Source organism: Psammomys obesus, unplaced genomic scaffold (genome assembly GCF_907164565.1).
Source record: "Psammomys obesus unplaced genomic scaffold, mPsaObe1.curated_primary_1811, whole genome shotgun sequence".
NCBI classification, from domain to species: domain Eukaryota; kingdom Metazoa; phylum Chordata; class Mammalia; order Rodentia; family Muridae; genus Psammomys; species Psammomys obesus.
This window is the reverse complement of record NW_026596091.1, coordinates 22,724,555-22,750,580: the sequence shown is the minus strand read 5'-3', so window position 1 is coordinate 22,750,580 and position 26,026 is coordinate 22,724,555. Positions and strand designations below refer to the sequence as shown.

Below are 26,026 nucleotides of genomic sequence, written 5' to 3'. Positions count from 1 at the left end.
AACGGGAAAGGGGAGACTGTCTCTAACATGTACTCTTTTGCCTGCCTTTTCATCACTAAGCCCCCGTGGGCCTACCTTGACCGAGCACAGGGGGAAAAAGATGCTCAGTCCTGGTGTGACTTGATATGCTGGCATGGGTTCGTAGGGGGCGCTCCCCTTATCTGAGGAGTAGGAGAGAGGGGATATGGGTAAGGTGTAGGATAGGATGGAGGGGGCTACAACTGGGATGTCGCACGAATAAATAAGTAAACTGTGAAAAATAAAATAAAAGTACAATGTTAAAAAAAAAAGAGAAGTAATGACTTCTGTCCATAACTGTTACCACCTTGGTGGTAACACTTAGTTCTTATTCATTAATTTGTATTTACTTCTGAATTTTATATTGTTTTAATATTTTCATGAACCATCCCTCTGCCCCCGTTCCCTCCCTCCAGGCTCTTCCCTATTACCCCAGCCACTGATTCCTCCCAATTTTGTGTGCTCTTTTTTTCTTTTCAAGCTCGCTAAGTCCACTTACTTCTGCAGCATGTGTGTGGGCATAGGGCCGTATATTGCAACATGAGTAACTTCGCAAGGTTCATGTCACTGAATATAACTTGCTCTCCCTCCCACAGCGGTATTTCTCCCACTAGCTCCTCAGGTTGGCGTGCAACCTCATGACTCCTTCTGCTCTCCACGCTTGGACTTTGTCTGACTTAGTTTTTCCTATGGTGCTTGTTAAAGAGATAAAGAAGAAGCAACTCAAATGCAATGACTGATGCAGTTCATAGATAAGTTTCCTTTTAAAATGCTGCACAAACACTTGCATCCATGGCATTAATTGTTCTATAATCTGTGCCTCCAGAAGGTAGGGGCATCATCTTTGCCTACTGTCAGCTACTTCAGAGTCTGTCGTTCCCATTAGACAGGGGTTTGCCGGCTATCCTCCCCTTTAAATGCCAAGAGTAGGAACTGTAGTTCACAATAGCTGTTTATTGAATTAATAGATTATTTTGATATTGTATAGTGGAAGTAAAGCATGAGCCAAGAAAAACAAAATGAAAATTAAACATAAGAAGGGAAAAATGATGAAGATGTATGCAAATGATTATGTAGTTAGGTAGATAATGGTGCTCTAAGTGGGATAAAGCAACTGAAAACATCAAATGATTTTTTTTTCCCCTAGCTGTTTTGTTGGCCCGATCTATTGGTGGAGGCCTGAGCAGTAAGAAGGGACTGATGAGTGAACTTAAAAGGTCAAATATGTAGACAGCATATGTAGACACGTCTGAGTTTAAAATAAGCTCACCTTATTCTCATTTGTCTCAGTGATGTGATTTACTAGTGTTTTGGATGTAGAGAGGATGACCAGCATTGGGAAGAAAGACACCCTAAATTGATATAGCCCTCATTATTTTCTGTTAAATAGCATATCACAGTGTGATTTCTGTGGCTGACTTTTTTTCCTCTGGTACCCTTAGAGTGAAACATCACAAGAGTTTAATATGAGCCACCCATTTCATAGGGTTGAATTTGAAGAATTGCATGAACAGTAGTTATGGTATTGAATTTGTCTTCTGTCAGGTGTACCAGAATGCTGATCATTCTCTATCCTTTGGTTTTGTTAAATATGAGGTGTAATAGCCAGAAATAGTATGATTTTACATAGGGATTTTAAAATATTTTTATATTTTAGAAAAAGAGCTTGACCTACACATTTGATGGAGTAAGAATCATAGGAAGTATATTCTATATAAAGTAATTAGGTTAGGTGTGAATTGATAAAGAGGATGGAAAAGTTACTTTTTTACTTTGGTATGTGCTTCTCGTTGAAGTTCATTGTGATCTTAACAAGTAACATTGTAGGGACTTAACAGGTTGTATTTAAGAATTCACGTATATACATATAATAAAGGTGAAAAAAAGAGGTGATGATTTTGAAGGAAAACATGGAGGGGTATGTATATAGGAGGCTTTGAAGAGAGCCTGGGGAAGGAAGAAAAGTTGCAATTATATTGTAATCTCACAAAGAAAACTAAGAAGCCCAATAATAAAATATCTTAGAGACAAAACCAAACTTTTCACTTTTGTTTCTCACGATTCTGTCTTAACTCCAGACCTGACTTTAAAAGATATAAGCAATTACTTTGTAAAATGGATTTAATAAATCTTTATTTTACAAAAAAAATACCTCTCAAGAATATTTTCCATAATATTGTACACCTCTAAAACATCTGTCAAGTGAATAGATTTGCGGGCATTTTAAGCCACACTTTTCTAAAACTTCACACCCCAGAAGCATGAGCACCTAGAAGAATGGGTCCTACTGACTCTTTTCTGATTATTATGCTCCTTTAGTCCCTTAACTTACTCTTCTCATAGTTTCTTAGTTTATACCATCATTTGTCCGTCAATTCACTAATACTGCCTTCTAAAAACTTTTGTTTCTTGCTTATCCTTCATCGTAAATGTTATATAGGTGTTTCCTGACAGTAATTTTCCCTTGATTGCCTATCTAGGACTTTTTATCTTACTGTGATATTTTTTTTTCTGAAATGAAGTCATTACTCATACTAATCTCTAGCTATTTGCATTTGAGAAAAAGATTCTGATGTTATGTGGATAGAGAGTGTTTTGGTTAACTAATATTTTCTCTGAAACAGCAAGTAATTGTAATATCACAGCCAATTATAACTCTTTCCCCTGAGTGTAAAATTGGTAGCACTTTACACCCCGCTCGTGACTTCAGCGTGAGCTTGCCAAATCCTGTCAACATTGCCAGCAGAAAATGAACCTTTTGCAAAATGTGTTTTTATGGTTGGTAGGAGGTAGTTGAAGAATCCTTAAACTGTCACCAGTATTTATATGCATTTTCCAGTTTGATCAAGAGCAAATCTTTAGTTCTTTTAACTGCAAATTCTATTTTGAGCTTAGGTAATCTTCCTGCTTCCTCTTGGCTTCAATTTTCTAGAACCTTACAGGCAAATTTTGCCTTCAGTCGTCTAAGGCATTCCAGAAAGAGAGACAATTTGGTTGGCAAAAGTATCTCTGATCACAAAGCTCTTCTTGCAAGTTTGTTACAAAAAGCCTATTTCAAACATAACAAAACTAATCCTGTATATCACTGGTTTGCCTTTGGGTAAATGGATTGGGTATAAATGCTTTAGTTAAGAAAACTGGCATAGTCTTTGGTTGAATGCTCACAGAGTTTGTTCTGTGCTTTTCGAATGTCCTTTCCATCGTCCAATGCTCTTTAAGCACTGCTGCAGCTTTTTATATGAAGGTATTAAAAGCCAGTTTTTGATCTGCACTTACCATATCCATGCAATTCTCTAAGATCTCTCTGTGTACTTTCCCAGTTGCAGAAACTGATTATCAGGAGTTATTACTGTATCCCCGTAACGAGCTGAATTCCTGGAGATATTATCTGTGTCTCCCAAGGATCACAGCTGACCAAAGGACGATTCTTGAGAAGATTCTGATCTCCAAGATAGCATCCCTTCCTTTGAACCAATGCCTCTCTTTTTATAACATATGCACTCCTATTCGGAGACAGAAATAATTTTAAATGATTTAGTTTAATGGCTTGGAATTTTCCACAACTCTTTAAAGCTCCACATCTGTCCATGACATGACTTCATGTAGCCAATATATACAATCTTACACTTTGAGAAGCAGAGCAGGTCAACACCTGCCTTCCCAAGCTTGCTCTGTTTGTAGCATCTGTGTAAAGAATGAGGTCATGTTTCTAAACTGTCATCCTATATACCTATGCATTTCTTTTTGAAAGGTGATCTATGGTTGTGTATGTTCCATTCATCTTGCATCCCAAAGAGAAGCCTGGCAACTCAGGTGACAATTAAACTGAACAATGTGATGAAGACAGTTGGGGAGGTTGATGTTAGTGAGTTCTATGGCATCCAACATCACACATTTCTCTAAGCAAGATCAAGAAGGTCTTAGAAGTTGACAGTGGTAATTTACTCCTGAGCCAAATTCCTATTAAAATGTCTATTCAGAGAAAAACTCTTTGAAAGTTTCTGGTCTGTGTCACCCTGGTACTTGTGCACTCAATATTTTCCTATTCATGGCCCATACTTTCTGGTGAAATTACACATTACTGTCAGAAAGAAAAGATTTTTATTTTGTAATAATACCAAAGCACATGTGTGTATGTACTTCAACCAGAACACTCCTCTTCTTGGGCTTGGGAATGGTCCAGTCCGGCGATATGCTTGTCACATGTATTTATATATATACAGCCGCATTCTGCTGTCAAGTTGCCAATCTCTGGCCATTTGTGTGTTTTCCCCTTTCCATCCAGTTTAAGGGTTCTTATAATCTTTTTATGGACCATCTCTAGTCATACCATACTACAGAAGGAAAGGTAAATTAGTATTGCTTCACTGATGTTGTGCTCAATAGATCTTTCTTTCTTTGTAAATCACAGTTGTTCACAGAAAATGGCTCAAAAATCATTCCTAGCCAAGTAGAAATTCAGTTAGATTTAGTTGTCAAATACACTTAATTTTTCAAATAAATGTTCTGAGTTGATTTGTACCTTTTTTTTTTTTTTTTTTTTTTTTTTTTTTTTTTTGAACAAGCTTCCATATAGCCCATGCTGGCCTCAAACTCAATGAATTACTAAGAGTCTGGCCTGAACTGATTATCCTGTTTCCACTTCCCATGTGCTGGGATTATAGAGAATTTTGTACCAAATTAATCTTTGTAGGTTGCCAATCCTTTAGGATGTGCTAAACTAATAGAATTTCTAAATCATTCTCTTAATTTAAATTTTATAAAGAGAGTTTTTAGTCATCTAATTCCAGCATTAATTTGAAAGTCCATTACTTGAGGCCTGGCCAGCTTTTCTCCCATCTGTTAGCTTTTTATGCCACCTCCTCTTGAATTTTCCCCTGAGTCACTCAGGCAGAACTGATGTCCTAACATCTATTGCTTTTCTTATATATTCACTATACATATGTCTTATGAGAGCCCTCCTAAGTATAACTTAAGAGTTTGTGAGGTCCTACCTCCCAAATCACCATGAGATTATATATATATATATATATATATATATATATATATATATATATGATGTGTAAAAGCAAGAATGATCTAATTTTAGCTTGACTTATCTAATACATGGTGTGGGACCAGGCATATGGTTCTTATTTTCTAAAACACGATGAATAAATGGTTGGGAAGGTCTGTGAATTTAGCTTTATAAGGTATAGTTGTTGGAAGATTGGTGTGTATGCATGTATACAAGTGTGTGCCCAAGAGTCTATGTTTGTGTTCAGATGTACATAATGGAGGCAATAATGCTGTAGGTGATATTTGTTAGAACATGTCCACTTTGTTTGTTTGTTAATTTATTTATTCACTTTACCTCCCATTCATAGCCCCTTTCTTCTCCTCCTGGACTACCTCTTTCTATCTTTCTCAAATCCTCCCTCCCTTCCCCCTCAGAAAAGTGGAGCCCCCCCCAACCCATCCCAGTACATCAAGTCACGTGGACTTGGCCTAGGCCCCCTAAATGTGTGTACACTGTTTTTTGAGATGGCTAATAAAGCTAGACTGGCTGGCCAGTAAGCTCCAGAGTTCCTCCTGTAATCCTGGGATTACAAGTGCTTACAAGCACAATGCCTGTGCAGTTGAACTCGGGTCCTCATGCTTGCATGGTAAGTACTTTACCAAGGCTCTTCTGCCCATGCCGTAAGCTATGTTTTAGTTATTCCCACAATTCCTGGTGGTGTTCTATTAGATGCTTTTTTGTAATGTCATAGCACAAACTCTACATCTATTTTGACTATGAATCCAGCTTTGCAAGCCACATGTCTATACTTTGGGCAAGGGGCTTAGCCTCTTTGTGCCTCGGTTTCTTCATAAACAAAATGGGATTTAATATCTAATATGTTATAAGGATGTAATGTGACAGAGAGTACTTACAAAAATCTCAGAACTCCTGAGCCGGGAGGAGTAGAATTGTAGCATGTTACAGTAGTCTACTTAAAAAAATGACTTTTGGTTAGTAAAGGAGAGAAAGGAAAGCTTAATTATTCTTGACATGTTCCCAGGTCTTGCGCTGTGAACGGTGTCTTTGTTAATGCCTTTTTTGTTAGGCGTGTCAGGCAATAGTAAGAGCTCAGGGATGCTTTACGTGGGACGTGGCTAAGTTGTAAGAACCAGTGGATCATTCCCCCAATTCAAGTGAATGCTTGTGAATGGCAAGAATTAGGGCAAATTATAAAATTTGTCTAAACTAGGAAGTGATTGTGGGTTTAATTCCATTGAAAAATTGAACATAAACAGTATTTTTGGGAAAACTGGAAATTACTTTAGAATTGCAACATACACTTTGAGTACAAATGTGGCATGCTTTTCTAAGAACTTCTCTAGAATATTCTACATTTTAGGGGCAGCTTTACCTGAAATTACTTTCAGTAGAGAGTAAGTAGTTCGATCTGCAATATATTAGTTTTATGTATTAGTTCATTAGTACACAAAATTAAATTTTGTTGATTTTAGGTCTCAGCAAAGTTTCTCAACCTTAGCTTCAGCTGAACAGACATGAAGAAATAGGTGAATTTTCTCATTTATTGCAGATGTGAAATCCAAGTATGATTCTTGCACCCACAAGGCAGCTCACAACTCTCTGAAATTCCAGGCCTGGGGGGGAATGACAGCCTCTTCTCCCTTTTCTGGCATCTCCTTGGGCACCAGGCACACACATGGCACACACACATCCATACATTACATACATACACGTAGGCAAAGCTCTCATATACATAAAATAAAAATATAACCTTGGCAAAAGAAAACGAATAATTTCCATTTAAAAGGTTATATTTAATATGAAGTTTTCACTATGTTTGGGATGAATCCTGTTTTTCTGAGGATAAGACCTATGGAGTTCAATTAATGAGATCTTTGACTCACAGCTGAAGAACATGAAACTCATTCAATTCAGTGACTTCCTCTGGCTGTTTACCTTCTAGGTTCTCAGATTTCTGTTTCTGAATCCGGTGCTCTCTTTTAGTGTCCCTGGTAAATCATCAAAGAATTTTATGTCTAAATAAATTAAGTGACTCCCGCATCCTTTATTGCCGAAGCTTTTTACCAAAAGAAATGAAATGAATTGAAATTGGGGAATTATTTACATCTGGCTTTGTCCTCTTGGAGAGCATTTGGATTTCAGAACAAGTGGCACCCTGCCAGTGACAAATGGAGGCACTGGGATCTCCTTGCCATCATCCCTTACCTTTTATGGTGTCCAGGGATTTTTGCTCTCCATTGTGACCCAGCTGCAAAACAGCTGTTGTTTGGGCTCTTTCCTTTCTACTCTCACAAGACAGCTTTCCCAACCATCCCCAAGGGGTTTAAACTTCTGCAACAGAGTCAAGTCTGAGCTCTGCGAGCTCAGAAGAGGCCCTGCGGGTCCCTTCAGCAGAGTAGCACCCCTTGTTATTGCTAAACAGTTAGGCTGGAGCAGCCCTGTGATTGCTTATGACCTTGCTCAGGAAACAGCATCCAACACATCAGCAGGCCAGATGGGTATTTGGATTTGTTGCTGTGAGCTAAGACCTGAGGGCTCCCATTTTCATTGCATCTTTAGGAGCATCCCCCACTTTAGCCATGGAGATCTTCCTGCTGGAAGACCTTCTCACCATGCACTTTGTAACCATCGTGTGGATTACGTAATGCTGATTAAATCTGTAATTTCTTGCTTTTCTTTATGGAGAGGAATTTTGTCACTATTGATGGCTTTAGGTGTGTCATTCTGGATATTATTCAGGCCACTGTGATTTCTATCACTCATCCAACATTTTCCCATAAGTGTATGTATTTATGTAGTTTTGGGGGGACTTTCCAGCCACCAGAACTGTAAGAAAAATTTTCTGTTGTTTATATTTGAAAGGCTTGTGTTTTGAACCCTTGCTTTTGCAAGCTATTTAACATTCTTGATGCATTTTCACCACTTACCGTTTATCTGGCCTTTGCTTAACTGCTATTTAAACAATTCTTCTAAAGTGTTTTACAATTAGGAAAGAGATTACAAATGGCAATTAGAGTACAAAAGTGTTACAATAAAAGTAGGAATCAAGTGTCAAGAGTACCTAGAAGGAAAAGATGTAGCTTGAAGAACCTAGGCACTTATAATTTAGATAATTTAGAAAGTTATCTAGAAATTTTCAAAGTTTATTTTGGGGTCATTTACCTTTTTAATTTTCAATTAAACACATAATAATCATTGGCATTAACCTTTATACCAGCTGTAATTTCTGTTGTGATTTTCTGTATTCTTTGTTTTTAAACCCTCACTCTGTCTTGGCTCTTTCTAATGGCAGCCTTTATATATATATATATATATTTTTTTTTATTTATTACAATTTATTCACTTTGTATCCCAGCTGTAGCCCACTCCCTCTTCCCCTCCCAAGTCTGCCTTCCCTCCCTCTTCTCCTCCCATGCTCCTTCCCCAGTCCACTGATAGAGGAGGTCCTTCTCCCCTTCCATCTGACCCTAGCCTATCAGGTCTCATCAGGACTGTCTACATTGTCTTCCTCTGTGGCCTGGTAAGGCTGCTCCCTCCTCAGGGGGAGGTGAACAAAACAAAGAGTCAGCCACTGAGTTCATGTCAGAAACAGCCCTTGTTCATCTTACTAGGAAGTCCACTTGAACACTGAGCTGCCATGGGCTACATCTGTGCAGGGGTTCTAGGTTATCTCATGCATGGTCCTTGGTTGGAGTATCAGTCTCAGAAAAGACCCCTGTGCCCAGATTTTTTGGTTCTAATGGCAGTCTTAAAACTACCCTTCATGGCCATACATACATACATACATACCAGTACAGGAGTTTTGCCTGTCGTTAAAACCCCTTTTCACCTTAGTTTGTAGAATTAAGGAAATCAATAAACATATTTAGTGAATTAATTAACTTTAATTATTTTACTTAAAAGTAGATAGTTATTTTGTTCTTTAACTTAAAGGTTACACACACATATCTTTAAGGTAGATGCTTGGAGTATACTTACCTATGATTTAATTACAGAGTTGATTAAAGCAAAATTTCTACTTTACTAGAGCTTTGCCGGGCATTTTAATGGTACTTCTGAATACTGTTTTCACCTACTAAGATTATTGATAGATAAGAGTTAATAATGAGACATTAGGTTTAACGTGACTCTAAGTTTGGGTTAACAATATAATTTAAAAGTAATTTGCACAGAGGTAGTTTAAGATTTGGTTCAATCCTATCAAATTAATTATCTCCTCTGAAATGTTCTTACAGTGTAGCATGAGTCCTTTAAGCTTTAGGGAAGAATACAAATGAACTGATGTAGACAGGAAATTGTAATTGTAACATAACAGAAGTCTGACTATGTTAAATACCTTCAATTATGTATTATTTAGAAGTGTTAGCTACTTTATTTTTATACCTTAACAATTTTAAAGTTTTACCTACCCATGTAGAAGGCAACACATTTGAATATTTAGTATTTTCAGACATTCTACAGATATGCTTTTGAAAGGCAAGGGCTGTGTGTGTGTGCACGCGTTTTTTTTGTTTTTGTTTTTGTTTTCTAGAGAGATACGAGAGAAACATCTATTCTATTCACAACAGATAGAAAACTGACAGACCAAGAAACAATTTTGCCAAATTCAGCATGATGAAAGAATGAGTTTATTGGAATTAATTACAGGATGATGGGTGAAAGGTTACTTCCAGTATCATGAGTGACTCGTAGGCAGCCAAGTCAGTGGAAAGTCCCATCAGTAGCCTGGATGATGACTCACAGGTGCTAGATTAGCAGAGTCATTACTTCATTCTGCCTCCCACCTCCTGTGTAGCCATGACCCCAGACCACTCACAGCTGTGGGCAGTTGGACTCTCAGATGAGGGACTGAGGATGTCTTTCTGCTTCCACAAGGAATTGTTAATGGACAGGATCGTCTGTGATTCTCCTGCACCTGCAATTGTGTGGAGGGTCTCCTCTGGGTGATCACATTTGTTTGTATTTCAAGAAGGCACAGCAGCCATGTCATGTGTACAGGATGTTTCAGAGAGTTTCCCATAATTTCAAGTAGTGCCTTAAAATGCTCCAGAATACTTGATGCAAGTTCTTAATATGTTTTTGTCTGTTATTAGAAACTTTACAGCTGTACGTAGGTGATTTGGTTTGCTTTTGATTTTACTATTTTAGTTTCCTCTTCCTTGGCCTTTTTGCAAGTTTTCTTTCTTTCCTCCTTTTGCATGTAAAGCATCAGATATCTGGTCTTTTTATTTCCTGTCCACTCTTGGTGTGTGGCCCTTGCTACACCCGGTCTTTATGACTTAGTCCTCCAGAGTCTGTGTTGCCTTGACATCTCAAACAAATAAAACTCTAATAGCCCTCTACACATGCTTGTTCCCACTGATGCACTCACAAATCTTTCCTATGAGAATAAATAATTCCTTCATTTGTTCAAGTGATGCAATGCAAAATTATGGAGTCATCCCTGAGTGTTTTTTAATGCTATAACAACAGCAGATCCATAAGCCATTCATTGTCACACATACACACACAAAAATAACTTTCATCTAATTACTTCTCAGCTCTTTAGCCATGGCCACCCTCATGTGGTCCATGGGTATAAACACTCTGTAAAATGGAATGAGTTCATCACTCCAAGTCTGGAGACTTTGTTTAGTTATAACTTATTCTGCTTAAATAACTCCAGTGTTTTTAATTGTGTTAGTTAATTAATTAATCAAATAAATCATGTGTGCATGCAAGATGGAAGACCACATGTGGGAATCAGTTCTTTCCTACCACATAGTGAATCCTGAGGATTAAACTCTGCCTTATCAGGCATGGTAGAAAGTGGCTTTCTTTCCTGAGCTGTATTATTGGCTTCTCTGCTGTGTTCATATACCATCAGAAAATATCCTGTGCTGACTCCAGCAACACATACACTAAAACTAAAATCACCCAGAATGGATGAATGTGGCCCATGTCCAAAGTGTGGCAAACCTCTTACTGGACCATTTCATGTTAGGTCCAAAGCCTACTCAACTTTTTATTGGATAACAATGTCAAGGGTATGATAGAAATCCAAAGATCATGTGACATCTGTTTATTGTGACTTATACAATGCTTTTCCTCTTCTAAACATTCATGTGACTTTTGTTGGCTTTACTCAATCATTTGCTGCTATTTAATTATTTATTTAATCAAATTTTTATTTTTTAAAGTATAATAACAGTTTTTCGCTTTGTGTCCCAGCTGTTGCCCCTTCCCTCATTCCTTCCCAATCCCACCCTCCATCCCTCATCTCCTCCTATGCCCCTATCCAAGTCCACTGATAGAGGAGGTCCTCCTCCTCTTCCATCTGACCCTAGCTTATCAGTTCTCATCAGGACTGGCTGCAATGTCCTCCTCTGTGGCCTGGCAAGGCTGCTCCCCCCTTAGGGGGAGGTGAGCCAGCCACTGAGTTCATGTTAGAGACAGTCCCTGTTCCCCTTAGTAGGGTACCCACTTGGAGACCGAGATGGTATGGGCTACATCTGAGCAGAGATTCTAGGTTATATCCATGAATGGTCCCTGGTTGGAGTATCAGTCTCAGAAAAGACCCCTGTGCCCAGATATTTTGGTTCTGTTGCTCTCCTTGTGGAGCTCCTGTCCTCTCCAGGTCTTACTATTTCCCCCTTCATTCATAAGATTCCCTGCACTCTGCCCAAAGTTTGGTTATGAGTCTCAGCATCTGCTTTGATACACTGCTGGATAGAGTCTTTCAGAGGCCCTCTGTGTAGGCTCCTGTCCTGTTTCCTGTTTTCTCCTTCTTCCACTATCCATCCTTGGTCGCCATCGTCTTGGATCCCCTGTTATTTTTCTTGATAGTTCCTAACAGTCTATACCTGCTGACTCTGCTTGGCCTGCTTTCCATTTATTCACTTTGATAATGTCTCATACATCACAAAGTTCTTCAGAACTTAATTTTCTTGACTGGATACTATTCTGCCTGTTATCTTTTTTTTTTTTTTTTTTTCACCAACACGCTCAAAACTGACTGGGTTCTGGATTTTCTGTTAATGGTTTATTCCACAACTAGACTGAGAGCTGCACAAGGGTAGGGTCGTAGGATTGATTACCAAGACACTGCTCAGGATACTCACTGCTATAGAATACATGCACTCTTCTCTTTTCTCTCCCAGTAGCTTTAAACGGACTGTGTTTATGGCCACATATTTTCAATACTAACAAACCACAGATGTTTTATTTTATTTTTTTATAATACTCTAGATGGGTACCACTTCCTTCATCAGTCTTGAAGTAGCAATGGACCAATCCTTGGGTTCAACTTGCTGTTGAAATCTCAACTGCAAAATGACCCAGTGGTAGAGGTGGTATAATTCAGACACTATAATTTAGGTTATAAACTACAATTTACACCTTGTCTGCAACATTTAGCAGAAATTAATCATGAACTTCTCTGTCTTAAAGATTTTGTTTTCCATGAAATCATTTTTAATTGAATCACAATTTTCAAATCTGCAGTGAGAGGCACTGAGCTTATGTAAACATGGCAGCAAGGATAAAACTGAGCAACTTCATGTATTTATATCTGTTTCCCCAGAACTAATGCCTATAAATATAAATGATCTATTGGAATGTAACTATGATTTCAAGATTTGTGATGTCCACAGATTCCCTCCAGGAAGATTTTATTATATTTTACTAAATTTAATTAAGTATTATATGAATGTCATTTATATAAACTCATGTCACATTTGCCAAGTTAATCATCATCATCATCCTAGCCATATTATATTGTATTTTTTTGAGTAAGTTGAATATTTTTTTATTTTTTATTTTAATTTTATCAATTACATTTTATTCACTTTGTATCCCCCCATAACCCCTCCCCTCCTCCCCTTCCAATCCCACCTTCCCTCCCTCTTCTCCACACATGCCCCTCCCCAAGTCCACTGATAGGGGAGGTCTTCCTCTCCTCCCTTCTGATCCTAGTCTATCAGATCTCATCAGGAGTGGCTGCATTGTCTTCCTCTGTCTGTGGCTGCTCCCCTCTCAGGGGAAGGTGATCAAAGAGCAGGCCAATCAGTTCATGTCCGAGACAGTCCCTGTTCCTGTTACTATGGAACCCACTTGGACACTGAACTGCCATGGGCTACATCTGTGCAGGGGTTCTAATTTATCTCCATGCATGGTACTTGTACATTTCTCTTGTAGATTTCCAGGCCATCCCCAATGTCTCTCTGACTTGGCAACACATTGATGGCTCCTATAACTCCCTGGCAGAAGCCATTTTGATAGAGTGGCTCCAGAAATCCCAGGGGAAAAAATGGTTTTCTTACCATTGCCAATTACTTAACAGACCTAAGTGAACTACCAGATGAAGGATATGTAGGTGGAGTGTGAGAACAAACTGGAGAGTCTGTCCTGGCAGTGCTGGAGTCTTGTTATGGCTGTGCTGCTAGTCACCAACCAGAATGAAGCACAGCATAGTCTGTAGCTTAGGCTTCAGGGATTTTCTTAATTTGAGGCTTCATCACATCAGCATAGTAAATTGTTAGTTCCCTCTTCATCCTCTTTAGCCTGCCGGAAGTATCAAGTGTGTAGCTGAAAACTCTAAGCTGGTAACAACGCCTGTGTCTTTCTGTTGACTGTCCTCTAGCTAGGAACCCAAACAGTAGTCCCATCACCCAATAAGTTCAAAGGTATCTTTATTGGGTATCAAATTGCTCAGAAAACTGTAAGTGTTTTTCTGACTCTGTGCCAGGAAATAATTGGGATAAAGTCAGAATGCGGTACAAGAGTGCAAAGTCTTGTCATCAGGGGTTTTTGGTGTAATTGTTGTTCTGGACTGCAGTATGAAGGTACACTGTAGATGACATCCACAGCACCATGAATAACTGTCACTAAAAATTAGTGCAAAGATCTGAGTGTAATTTTTATTACATTTTTCTAAAGCTTTTAATTGTATGTGTTGCACATGGCCTTTTATTTCCAAAGGGCATGTTTTGTTTTTGGTTTTGTTTTTTGTTTTGTTTTGTTTTTTCTGTTTTCCTGTGTAGCCTTGGCTTCTCTAGAACCAGCTCTATAGACTAAGAGACCTGAACTCACAAAGATCTACCTGCCTCTGTGTCCTGAGTGCTCGGATTAAAAGTGTGCACTGCAACCACCCACCCCATAAAATCATTTTCATACAGATATATGTTGTATGATTTTCCCACTATTTCTATCCTTCCCTAACCATTACTCCTTTTTGTTCCCCTAGGGTAGTGCTTCTCAACCTTCCTGGTGCTGCAACCTTTTAAGGCAGTTCCTCATGTTGTGGTGACCCCCAACCATAAAATTATTTTATTGCTACTTCATAACTGTAATTTTGCCACTGTTATGAATTGTAATGTAAATATATTCTCTGGTGATCTTAGGTGATACTTTCATGTTGTATGTACATACACATCCATGGTGGATCATATCTGTCTTCATAAAGATTAGGAACAACATATCTGAGTGACTAACTTTTCTTTTTAAAATTAATTAATTCAAATGAAAGCCATGTATGGTACTATCATTCTAACACTGAACGCACTGTTCTGAGTCCTTAAGCAAAAGTTTCTCGAGTTATTGTGGTAGTTTGTATATGTTTGTGTGTAAAAACGTCTGTCTCTACTATTAATGGCCGTGCACTGTGTAGTTGAGAAGCATTAGTTAACCTTTGGAGAGATGTCACCTGCTTTGTGCCCACCCTGCTGGCAGCTTGTTTCTGATCTGCAGTGGTGTCTCCAGCAGTTTAATAAGGAAGCAAATTGAAGTAGCTGGAAGCTGATGCCATGCTGTGGTATGTGCTGTATAAGCTTAACTCAGTAAGACCTTACAGTTATTTGTTTCATTGCTCACAAAGAGATGAGGGTCTGGTCAGGGCAAGGTTTGGGAGCATGGGTGTCAAGGATTTTGTTGCTTTGTTTGTTTCTCATGAATTTAAACAATACTGGTGTGTGTGTGTGTGTGTGTGTGTGTGTGTGCGCGCGCGCGTGCGCGCGTGCATGCCTGTATGCTTATTTATTTATTTATTTATCTATTTATCTATCTATTTATTTATTTAGATTGGCTTCCATGTAACCTAGGCTGGATTTGAACTGGCTGTGTGGCCCCGGAAAGCTTCATACTCATGATCACCTTGCCTCCGTTGCCTGAGTTCTGGGATTACGCGTGCACCACCGCATCTGGTTTATATATAATCCTGACTGAACCCAGGGTCTTAAGCATGATAGGTGCATTATCAGACAAGCTTTATCCCGAGCCTCCAAAAATTTATTTTTCTCCATATTTTAAAACTCCCATGGCCCAAACCAATAATAGTATAATAGCAAATTTGATTTTATAAAATATTACTTCCCCATGACTGCAACTTTTTTCCTAAGGCTCAGTAATGTATATGCCTCTCAGTTGATTGATTCTTAACTTTAGATACTTTCATGAGGTTTTTCTTTTTTTATTTTGGGGATTTAATTCAATAGCAACCAAAGCAGATAGATTTTTTTTTTTTTCCTTTTTGGAGAAGTGCAATTTACTCCCCTAGGAAGAGAGATCTCCATGATCATCTTGTATTGGAGATTATAGGTCTCAGTTTTCTTTAATAACTGAGTCCCACCACAAACTACTGTCCCTTAAGTACTGATGCATGCTTTTATAGCTTCCTACTGTTGTTTTACCAGTGGAAGGTCCATGAGGTTTTTACTACTCAGTTTACCACGACATTGATAAATGATCTAGTTTCTTCCTTTCTCTCCTTAAAACCTTAAGTGGAAAAAAAGTTCAAAGCCTTAAACAAATATTCACATATGCTATTTTTATGGGCACTTTACCACTGATAGCTTTTATTAACTTCTTCTATAAATTCTTTGAATATTATTTTCCTGATGATCTAAAGAATGAACATGTGTTTTGAAGCTGTGGTATACAGCAAAGCATATTCTTTGTTAGTCATAGTAGCGGTCTGTTGCATGTGTGTACCTGTGTGCTTATATACAAATAGTGGGCAGCATTTATTATAAGTTTTTAAGGCACCTTGGTAACATTATCACTTTATATTTATCATCACAGTCTAATTCAAAAAATCCAGTGAAATAGCTTTTACTTTTTTTAAAATTAGTTTTTGGAATGGTTTTAAGTCTGTAAAACCTTCCTGTTCAGAAACAACAGTGTTTCCATAAAGTGGAGGCTGTTTTCTTCCTCCACATAGTTCTTCCACAAAATTACCTCGCCGGCATTGATAGTGCACATTTGTTATAAATGGATGAGGCAGTCATTTGGTAGTTCACCCTTTGTGTTGGACACTTTAGGTGTTGGGATAAATGGGCAATGACTATAACCATGAGAACAGCATCATGCAAAATTGTTTCTCTTTCCTCCACCTATTTCCTCTGTAATAGAGCAAACTACTGCTAAAAGACAGGATGATTGTTCTTGAGTCATATAGATAAAAAATACAGAATTGCTCTACTTGTCTATACTCTATCCTTCTATTTCAGACACCAGGCTGCCAGATTCTTTATAACTAGTGAATTGGTGAAGGGCATCTAACATCTAATTGCTGCTGTTACCTTAAGAAGGCCTCAGAAACACACACACACACACACACACACACACACACACGTGTGTGTGTGTGTGTGTGTGTGTGTGTGTGTGTGTAGACATATGAAACTGCCCCATGCTTCCTTTTCTGTGTGTGTGTGTGTAGACATATGAAACTGCCCCATGCTTCCTTTTCTGTTTTGAAGTTCAAACTTGAGAAGTTTCTGAAGGAATGTTGCAGTTTTAGGCACCGGATAGTTGATGAGACTGACTGTTAGAGAGGAGGCCTTCTTGAATGCACTGGCCTTGTTGTAATGAAAGAAGAACATCGGACACCCATTTTCTGAGTATTAGGTTATCTCTAAGTATAGGGAGGACAGGCTGGAGGCTAACCCATAGCGCTTAGAACAGTGAGTAAATGAAGAATCGAGATCGAGTAACACTATGGCTTTTCTTTTCAGGAGAGAATGAACAAAGCCCTAACAGATACAGAGAAATCAGTCAAAGCTGCATAGATTGACAGTAATAGGTGAATTACACACATTTCCCTATGGAAAGTAGTTCGCGGTCTCAAAGATACATATGAACAGAGAATGAATCATGGCCTGAGGTGTACGGTGGAATGTAAAGTAGAAGGGACATGCAGATATTTACTGGAGACTGCGTCTGAACATAACCTTGAAGCCACTTAAGAGTTCCTATGGATCTTCATTTGTGTCATGCCAGACCAGGAACAACTCTGCCAAATTTCTTCCTAGTCTTTTCTCCCACGTTCGCCCCTCATTTATTAAGATAAATAATTGTGGAGAAGCAATAACCAGGTAAATATTTCATTGCCTCCTAATCTTCCTGGATTATATTATTTCAAGAAAAATAAATTTATTTCAAGAAAACATTTCTTTGTTTTGTTGTTGTTGTTCCGTGTTCCCAACCGTTTGCTTAAGACAGGCTAAGAAGGTAAGTTAGGTTTTAATTAAGTCCTAGGTTAGCATAACTTCAGTTCTGAATGACAAACAGCAATGAAAAATAGTTGTTGTCAATTATCTAAGTTGTGACTTTGTTTCTTCATTGGAAGTAGGTAGTGATAGCATCCACAAAAGCACATTTTTCAGTGGTTGGTGTCTAGGAGAGAACTGTCACCTTCATCACCTGGGACCAATATTTGTTCCCTCTGTACTCGGAAGAGAAAACTTACAGTTTTCTAAAGCCTATCATTCATTTTCTTTGTGTTCTCTCATGTAGCCCTTGTTCTGGTTAACATTTGGGATCACTGAGGTGTATGGGGGTTGGGGATTGGGTAACATTCCCTAGAGTTCAGTGTGATTGAAGCATCAGAGATGAGAAGGCCACGAGAAGAGCTCTTCCTCAGCACAAACCCAGAACTCAGTGTTCTCTGCTTTTGTGTTAGTGCATTTAAGTGTGCGTATGTGTGTGCCTTGACATGTGTACGTGTGTGTACATGTTTATGTTTAGTGTGCATGTGTGTGTATGCATGCATACATACTTGCATTTGCTCTTGATGATTAAAATTGAACCTAGAGCCTTGTATAGCAAACCACTGAGTTATATCCATCTGTCCCCCTTTTTAGCATTATTTTTGAGACAGAGTCTTTATAAGTTTCCCAGGTTAGCCTTACTTTCATTCATACATACATACAAACATACAGGCAACATACTCATTCACATGAAGTAAGAGTAAGTAGATATATTTAACAGCTGATATCTTCTGGCCTCATGCTTGTGCATATATGCTCACACTTATAGTAGCCCAGGCAGACTGTGGAACTTGTGGTCCTCCAGCTTCAGGCTCCCAGCTACAAGAGAATTGTTAGAATTACAGAAATGTAACCTCGGATCCATCTTGCTGCTTTTCTAATGTAAGTGGTTCCCTGAGATTCTAACCGTGTTCTGAATATTTGATTACAGATACAGGCATGCTCCAGACTCTTTGCTCCAGTGTTAGAAAGCTGAGTCCTTTCTCTGGATTAGAATTCCTGTGTCAAAGCCATTCCTGGCTCATCTGCTTCTACATGAAATTAGTATAAGACAAGCAGAATGGAATTTGAGAGTAGGAGCTATAATACATTTTCAATCCCAGTGCCTAACTCCTGTTGGCAGTAATAGCTATGATGTGAGCTGAGGGAATGCTTTATTAAGATAAAATAATAAAGAAAATAAAACAGAAAGTGAAAGAGCTTGGCAGTAGCTCAGTTGCTAAAGTCCTTGCAAGTATATTAGCTCAAGCCTCAGACAGGAGGCTGGGGGCCTGGAGAGGCAGCTCAGCAGTTAAGGGCACTTGCTGCTTCTCCAGAGAATCCAGGTTCTGTCCCCAGAATGCACATGGGAGCTGGCATGAACTTCAGTTCCAGGTGATTCAACACTGTCTTCTGAAGACACCAGGCATGCACATGCTACACACACACACACACACACACACACACACACACACACACACTTATTCACATGCAGTAAGAGTAGATAAATATTTAACATCTGAGATCCTCTTCTGACCTTCACATGTATGTACACATATGCACACATTCATGCACACACAGTGCTGTCACTCAAAGACAACAGAAAATGGCAGTGATGTTGTTGTAAACCCACCTTACCCTTTTGTTTCGTATAAAACTTAAAAAGAAAAACTTTCACTTCCCCAGCTCCCTCTTTCATCACTTTGATGGGCTCAACATCGTCTCCGACTCTTCTTGAAGTTTCCAGGGTCCTGTTATCAGTCTTTACTCTCAAAAGATTCTCCTTACTGAGCCTCATTTAGGTGAAAATAAGTGCTTTTTCCCAGCAGCATTTATCTATACATATTAGTGTGTTTCATTTGTGCCCACAAGTTAAAATATTTTTTAATCCATCATGATCCATTGCTGAATCGTCCATTTTCTCTGTTTTTCAAGGGTCGTAAGAATGAGGCTGAAAAGTTCTTCTTGAAGGCCATCGAGCTGGATCCCTCCAAAGGAAACTGTTACATGCACTATGGTGAGTGGTGATAGTTTCTCCACGCCCCAACGTTTGCTGACAACGCTGATACGAGATTTCGGTTCTTTGCTGGTCAAGGACCTTTGATAGGAAGATGGCTTCTTCTTTCCAGATTTAGCCTCATGGTACATTTTTCCTTTTCCGTGTAAAACATCACATACAGGAGGGCTCTGCATTATATTTTCCTTCAGCAAATTTCATTGGCTTTTAATGGAGAAGGCAGTTTTCCAATTGTTTCTTTCAAGTTCAGCACAGAGTTTAAATGAGATCTCATCAGGAAAGCATCTAGTTTTTTGTCTGATGTATAGTTTACAATAAAAATATTAGCTTCTTTTTTTTTTCCTTCTCTACAGTAATGTATCACTCATGGAGTATGCCAACTTGGATGTTTTAGGAGTTTACATTTTGGCCCCAACGGCTTGCTTTCTGGAAGATATGAATGTATACCAGGCCGTAAATGCCTAAGAGTGAGGCCAAACATAAGCTGTAACAAGTCTAAGGAATGTCTGTCTCATGCCATTTAGCCTTGGCTTTAATCAGCCCAGAATGAGCTTATATAACACTCTATCATTATAGTGACTCATGTGTTTAGCCAGCAAAATATACAGCTAGTTGGTGTGGGATAAGATGTTCTATGTCTACTAGATCTGTAGATGGTCTGTCTCTGAAGGAACAACAACAGCAAAAAACATTTTCTTTTATTAATCCCTTGGGAATTAACTCAAATTTGTAAATGATTGAAAAAAATGATTTTAAAATAAATTTCAGTGATTGTTTATATCTTTTTCTATTTTTTATTAATTACAGTTTATTCACTTTGTATCCCCCATAAGCCCCTCCCTCCTCCCCTCCTAACCCTGCTCTCCCTCCCCTTTCTTCTCGCTTGCCCCTCCCAAGTCCACTGATAGGGGAGGTCCTCCTCTCCTTCCTTCTGATCTTAGTCTATCAGATCTCATCAGGAGTGGCTGCATTGTCATCTTCTGTGGCCTGGTAGGGCTGCTCTCCCCTCAGGGGGAGGTGATCAAAGAGCAGGCCTATCAGATTATGTCACAGGCAGTCCCTCTTCCCATTATTATGGAACCCACTTGGATACTACGCTGTCATGGACTATCAAAGCAGACACTGAGACTTACGGCCAACTGATGGGCAAAGTGCATGGAATCTTAAGTAGGAAGTAGGAAATTTCAGTGATTTTAAAAATAATTACTACTGATTTTAATGTGTAGATATTGTTGAGTAGTAAACTTAACTGTGGACAGAAATTAAATTTGTAATATGCCTGTATATTATTAATTCCTTCTCCCAGTTTTCAGCTAGAAAAAAAAGTGATAGCCAGGAGTGTAAGAGAATGGACAAAATAAAATGGAGGAAATTCTGAGCCAGCTACAAGTGTATTATTTACAAGTATGTTGTTGTGTGTATATGCTTGTAAACCTAAGCTTATGATGCTTTCTTTCTGGCATGATGTATGCTACAAAAGCCTGTAACATATGACACGACCAATTTGCCTTTGCTTGCTTACCACTGGATTATAATCACAGTTAAATGATTCTACTTGGCCTTAAAATGTGCCTTTATTTTCACAGGTTTTCCTTTATAATGTATTTGAAGTGAGGGGTTTCTCATGCCTTCTCTTTCGGGCTCCCCTACAAACATCAGATTAGCCCCATGATGATTTTGCTAGAGCACAAGAAGACTAGGCATTTTAGCGAACAGATGTGCCGTTCCATGCCTTTCCATGCTCACGTTTTCTTTGTTTCAAACTGGTTCTGCTTTGTGTATCTTCTGAGCTAATTTCCAATATTATTATTTAGTGACTAGGAATCCTCACAGTGAATTTATTTCCACCACACTATTGCTGCATTTGAATTACCACTGTTAGAAATCACTATTATGGTCAGGGCTGTGGCTCAGTGGTACAGTGCTTGCCTAGCACACTTGTGGCATGATGGCAGTCTCTTGTACTGGCAAAGGAAAAGAAAAGGAAACTGACAACAGACTTCAGTTTCCTTGAGAATTCTTAAAAGAAAAAAAATGCTATCATATTAATAATTAAGAGTTGGCCTCTGATAGGCTAGGGTCAAAGAGAAGGAGAGGAGGACCTCCCCTATCAGTGAACAAGGGGAGGAGCATAGGAGCTGAAGAGGGATCTAAGGTGAGGTTGGGAGGAGATGAGGGAGGAGTAAGGGGGCCACAGCCAGGATGCAACTTGAATAAATTGTAATAAGTGATAATAATAAAAAAGAAAAGAAAAAGAATTGGCTTCTGGTTTTTCTACCTAGCTCACCTTTTCACACTACTTTTTAAAAATTAATATTCTGTGGCATATTATGCTCCTGAGGTTCTTGCTTTCAGTGGTGGTTATAGAGATATTATTTCTCTCACAAGAATCTTTTTTATATATAGTTCACTGGAAAGTGCAAGAAATATTTATGTTACTTGGAAGATAGTGATAGCTCATGTCTTTAAATGTTTGTGTAAAATTGATTTTTTTCTTAATCTCATTGGAATGTTTTTAATATGTGGGTTATTTGACTAATTAGAACTATTTTTCATTTCTGTGAGAAGGAAAACTACATGATCCACCATTATTTTAATAAACTTTGTAACATTCAATATTTTCCTTCTTTTGAATATAATTTGGAAAGACTCAATGAGGCATCATAAGAAAGAGTAGTTAAGGCACATAATCTACAAATGCACCAGAATCCTGTAACAGAACTTCATATGATATTAATATTTGACTTTTAGAACTGACAAATTGTTTTTAATTTAATTTTAAATCAGTCCTCTGTTCTGCAAACAAATAGAGTAAAGCCTAGAAAAATGAAGATGATTCAACCAAATTCAGTGTAGCTGAGCAACTTCTTCATCACTTGATTACTCATTGTTTTTCTTTTATAACACATGCTCTGTTTCCTTTTATAGCATTGGTAGATATGTAGATAAACTGACATTTTAATTACTAGGTATTTGTGTTCATAATTTAAGAATGTTATGATTTAGCTTAAAATTCTTAGAGAAGGATTTATTTTATTTTTGTAAGCTATATCTACCTGGTATATGGCATTGTTTCTTAGTCAGAAAATTCTGTGAAGAAATAAACATTATGAAGTCTTGGTACAGAGCAACTTCCAGGCAAAGAAAAGCTTCGGTCCAGTCATAATGTTATACACCTTTAAGCCCAGCACTCAGGAGATAGAGGCATGCAGATCTCTGAGCACTGAGTCTCAGCACTCTAGTCAGTGCTGTTCAGGCAGTTTGGTTGAGTCAAGGAGTAGTGAGCTGGAGTTGAGTTTGATGCAGTTTGGTTGCTGGAGTTCAGAGGCAGTTTTACAGAGGCAGGTTGAAAAGAGAAGAAGCTAGATGCAGGTAGAGACAGAATGAGCCAGAGAATGAGAAGGAACCAGAAGATTAGAATATACTGTCAAAGTTAGTATTAGGCCAAGGAAAGCAATTCACCCAGAGGCTGAGAGAGAAGCAAGATTGAATCAGTGAGCTGGGGGAGGACTTTGAACTAGAATAGCTGCGTTGAACCAGCCAGCAAAAGTTCTGAAAGAACTAGAAAGGCTGAGCTTGTTCAACAGTAAATCTCAGAGGCTGAAAGCATTCAAGGCCTACATTACATTGATTGGAGGCTAGAAGCCTTCAGGACTAGGCCTAGGTTATCAGATGGAGGCAGTGAGCCTCTGAGACAGCAATTTATTTATTTATTTAAATTAATTTTTTTTCATATATTAATTACAGTTTGTTCATTTTGTATCTCAGCTGTAGCCCCCTCATTCCCTCCCCATTCTACCCTTTCTCCCTCATCTCCTCCCTGCCCCTTTTCCAGGTCCACTGATAGGGGAGGTTCTCCTCCCCTTCCATCTGACCCTAGCTTATCAGATCTCATCAGGACGGGCTGCATTGTTCTCCTCTGTGGCCTGGCAAGGTTGCTTCCCACTCAGGGGGAAGGTGATCAAAGAGCCAGCCACTGAGTCATGTCCCCTTACTAGGGAACCCACTTGGATACTGAGCTGCCATGGACTACATCTCTGCAGGTCTTCTAGGTTATATCCTTGGTTGGAGTATCAGTCTCAGAAAAGACCCCTGTGTCAGATTTTTTGGTTCTGTCCTCTCCAGCTCTTACTATCTTCCCCTTCTTTCATAAGCTTCCTTGTACTCTGCCCGAAGAAGTATAGTTATGAGTCTTAACATCTGCTTTGATACACTGCTGTGTAGAGTCTTTCAGAGGCCTTCTGTTGTAGGCTCCTGTGAGACAGCAATTTAAATCAGGGGGGAAAAAGTACTTTAGCATATTTCAGAAATTGAGGGGGTAGAAGGTAGAGGATTTGTTAGGGAGGATAGATAGGTACATCATTCTTCTAGGAGTGTACAGTGTTTGTGGTCTCGGAGGGCATGCCAACTCTTAGAGGAGATAGGTGTCAATAGCAGAACTGGACTTCCAGGGCCCAAGGCAAGAACAGTGTATGTCTAAGCAGTAAAATCAAGCTTGTGCGACTGGGGCTGAATAAACCAGACAGAAAAATGGAAGAAGAGGCTGCAGAGACATTAAATGGAGGCCCAGGGGGCTTTGCAAACCAAGCTAAGGAATGCTGGGATGGACCACACCCAGCACTATAGGACAGAGGTCTTAAAGTACAAAAAGAAAAGATTTATGGAAAGTGATTGCTGTGTGTTGGGGGAAGAGATGATGGTAGTTTGGGGTTGAGAGGTACTGGTCAGGCAAATACATTAAAACTGTCTCTCCTTTAGATGATTCTATATTAAGGATGTGGAGAATTCTGTTTCCTACCTTTTGTGACATCTATACCTGGTGTGTTGTCAAATTCCCAATAAGATTCCATACTAGAACTGAATCTGGAGCATAAAATTTGTAGAAAGGATGTTCTGCTTTAATTTTCATTATTTTTATCCAAGAACATTTATACTGTCTCTCATATCAGTTCCTTGCCAACTTGCTGAATATATTATATATATGTATATATATTCATTCCCCCTTAGGGTGTTTATAACCACAGATTGAATGAATAAAAACACTCTCTCAACTTGAAAATAAATATTTAAATGAAACGTATGTGTTCAGGGACTTTTAAAGATGCTTTTCAATGCCAGTGAGTAGATGCCGTTTTATGAGGAATCTACTCTTTGGAGCAATTATGTGCTTTTAGTTCAGTTGTTAATGATACGAGTGATTTGGAAAATACCATTCAGTTGTTACTAGGCAGATAGAATTGCAGAAATTTATATCTGTTGCAGAGGTGATTCGGAGATGATGTCTGAATATACTGTCAATGCCTCCTAGTTTAGACCCCTGATTTTGTGTCTGAAGAAAAGATCTGCAGTAGAGTTGTGTTTTTTTTTTTTTCAGTACAATTTCACTTAGATTTCATTTGAAAGTTTGTAAAATTGGCTCAGAGAGATAATTAAATTTTGGCTTTTGCTATACCTGTAGTCTCTGGAGGAGAAATAGAAACTTGGATTAGAATCCTGAACTGTAAATCTTGAAAGTTGATGCTGACTCTTAGATATTTTTCAGCATTTACATTTTCTGTCACAAAAATAACTTATAAAATACTGTTTTTTAACATCAGTTCAATATTTTACTTCTGATAAATGTGCAGAAAATAGGTTTCAAACTATGGTAGCAACTATAGTGTAACATTATACACATCATACGCTGTCATCAAACTTAGTATTTTCCATGTCTGTGATGCAAATCATATAATCTCGGCGAAATATGGTTCATGAATCTCAGGGTGATGTCCATTATGGATCAAGGGATTCTCCTTGGATCTGTTTGTCTCCAGTAGGCAGTGTCTTCCAGGAGAATCAAAGTCAAGATTAGAACTCTCTTTTCAAAATCAAAAATGCTATTTTAGAAAAGCTACATAATAAGATAAAATACATTGTAGATATTTTCTTTGGATACATAGAAGCAAATTTAATGACTAAAATATGTTAGTATATAATAAAGCACCTACTAGGCATATGTTTTAGTCAGTGTTCTATTACTTGAAAAGACACCAGGACCACAGCAGCACCTATAAAATAAAGCGCTTAACTGGGGTCTTGCTTACAGTTTCAGAGAATTAATCCACAGCCATCCTGCTGAGAATCAGACAAGCATGGCAATAGACCATGGCTGAGAGCTTTACATCTGTAGGCAGCAGACAGAAAGAGCTTTAATCTTTTTTAAATTATTTGCTTTTTAAAATAAATTATAGTTTATTCACTTTGTATCTCAGCTGTAGCCCCCTCCCTCATCCCCTACAACCCCACTTTCCCTTCCTCATTTCTTCCCATGCCCCTCCCCAAATCGACTGATAGGGGAGTTCCTCCTCCCCTTCCCTCTGAACTTCTTTTTGAAAACAAATCAGTCCTTCAGGTTTTTCTTTAATCCTTGCTTTCTATGCTTAGAAAGTCACTCCAAATATATATATATATATATATATATATATATATATA

At 38.5% G+C, this 26,026-nt stretch overlaps 1 protein-coding gene across 1 annotated transcript in view; it reads left to right on the top strand.

Moving 5' to 3' along the window:
- The window catches only part of Tmtc2 (transmembrane O-mannosyltransferase targeting cadherins 2), a 419,447-nt gene that overhangs the window by 293,888 nt on the left and 99,533 nt on the right, over positions 1 to 26,026 (top strand). Inside the window, exon 9 of the mRNA XM_055627937.1 lies at positions 19,474 to 19,555. Within this exon, the coding sequence (XP_055483912.1) occupies positions 19,474 to 19,555 (82 nt within the window). The remainder of the gene's footprint in view (positions 1 to 19,473; positions 19,556 to 26,026) is intronic.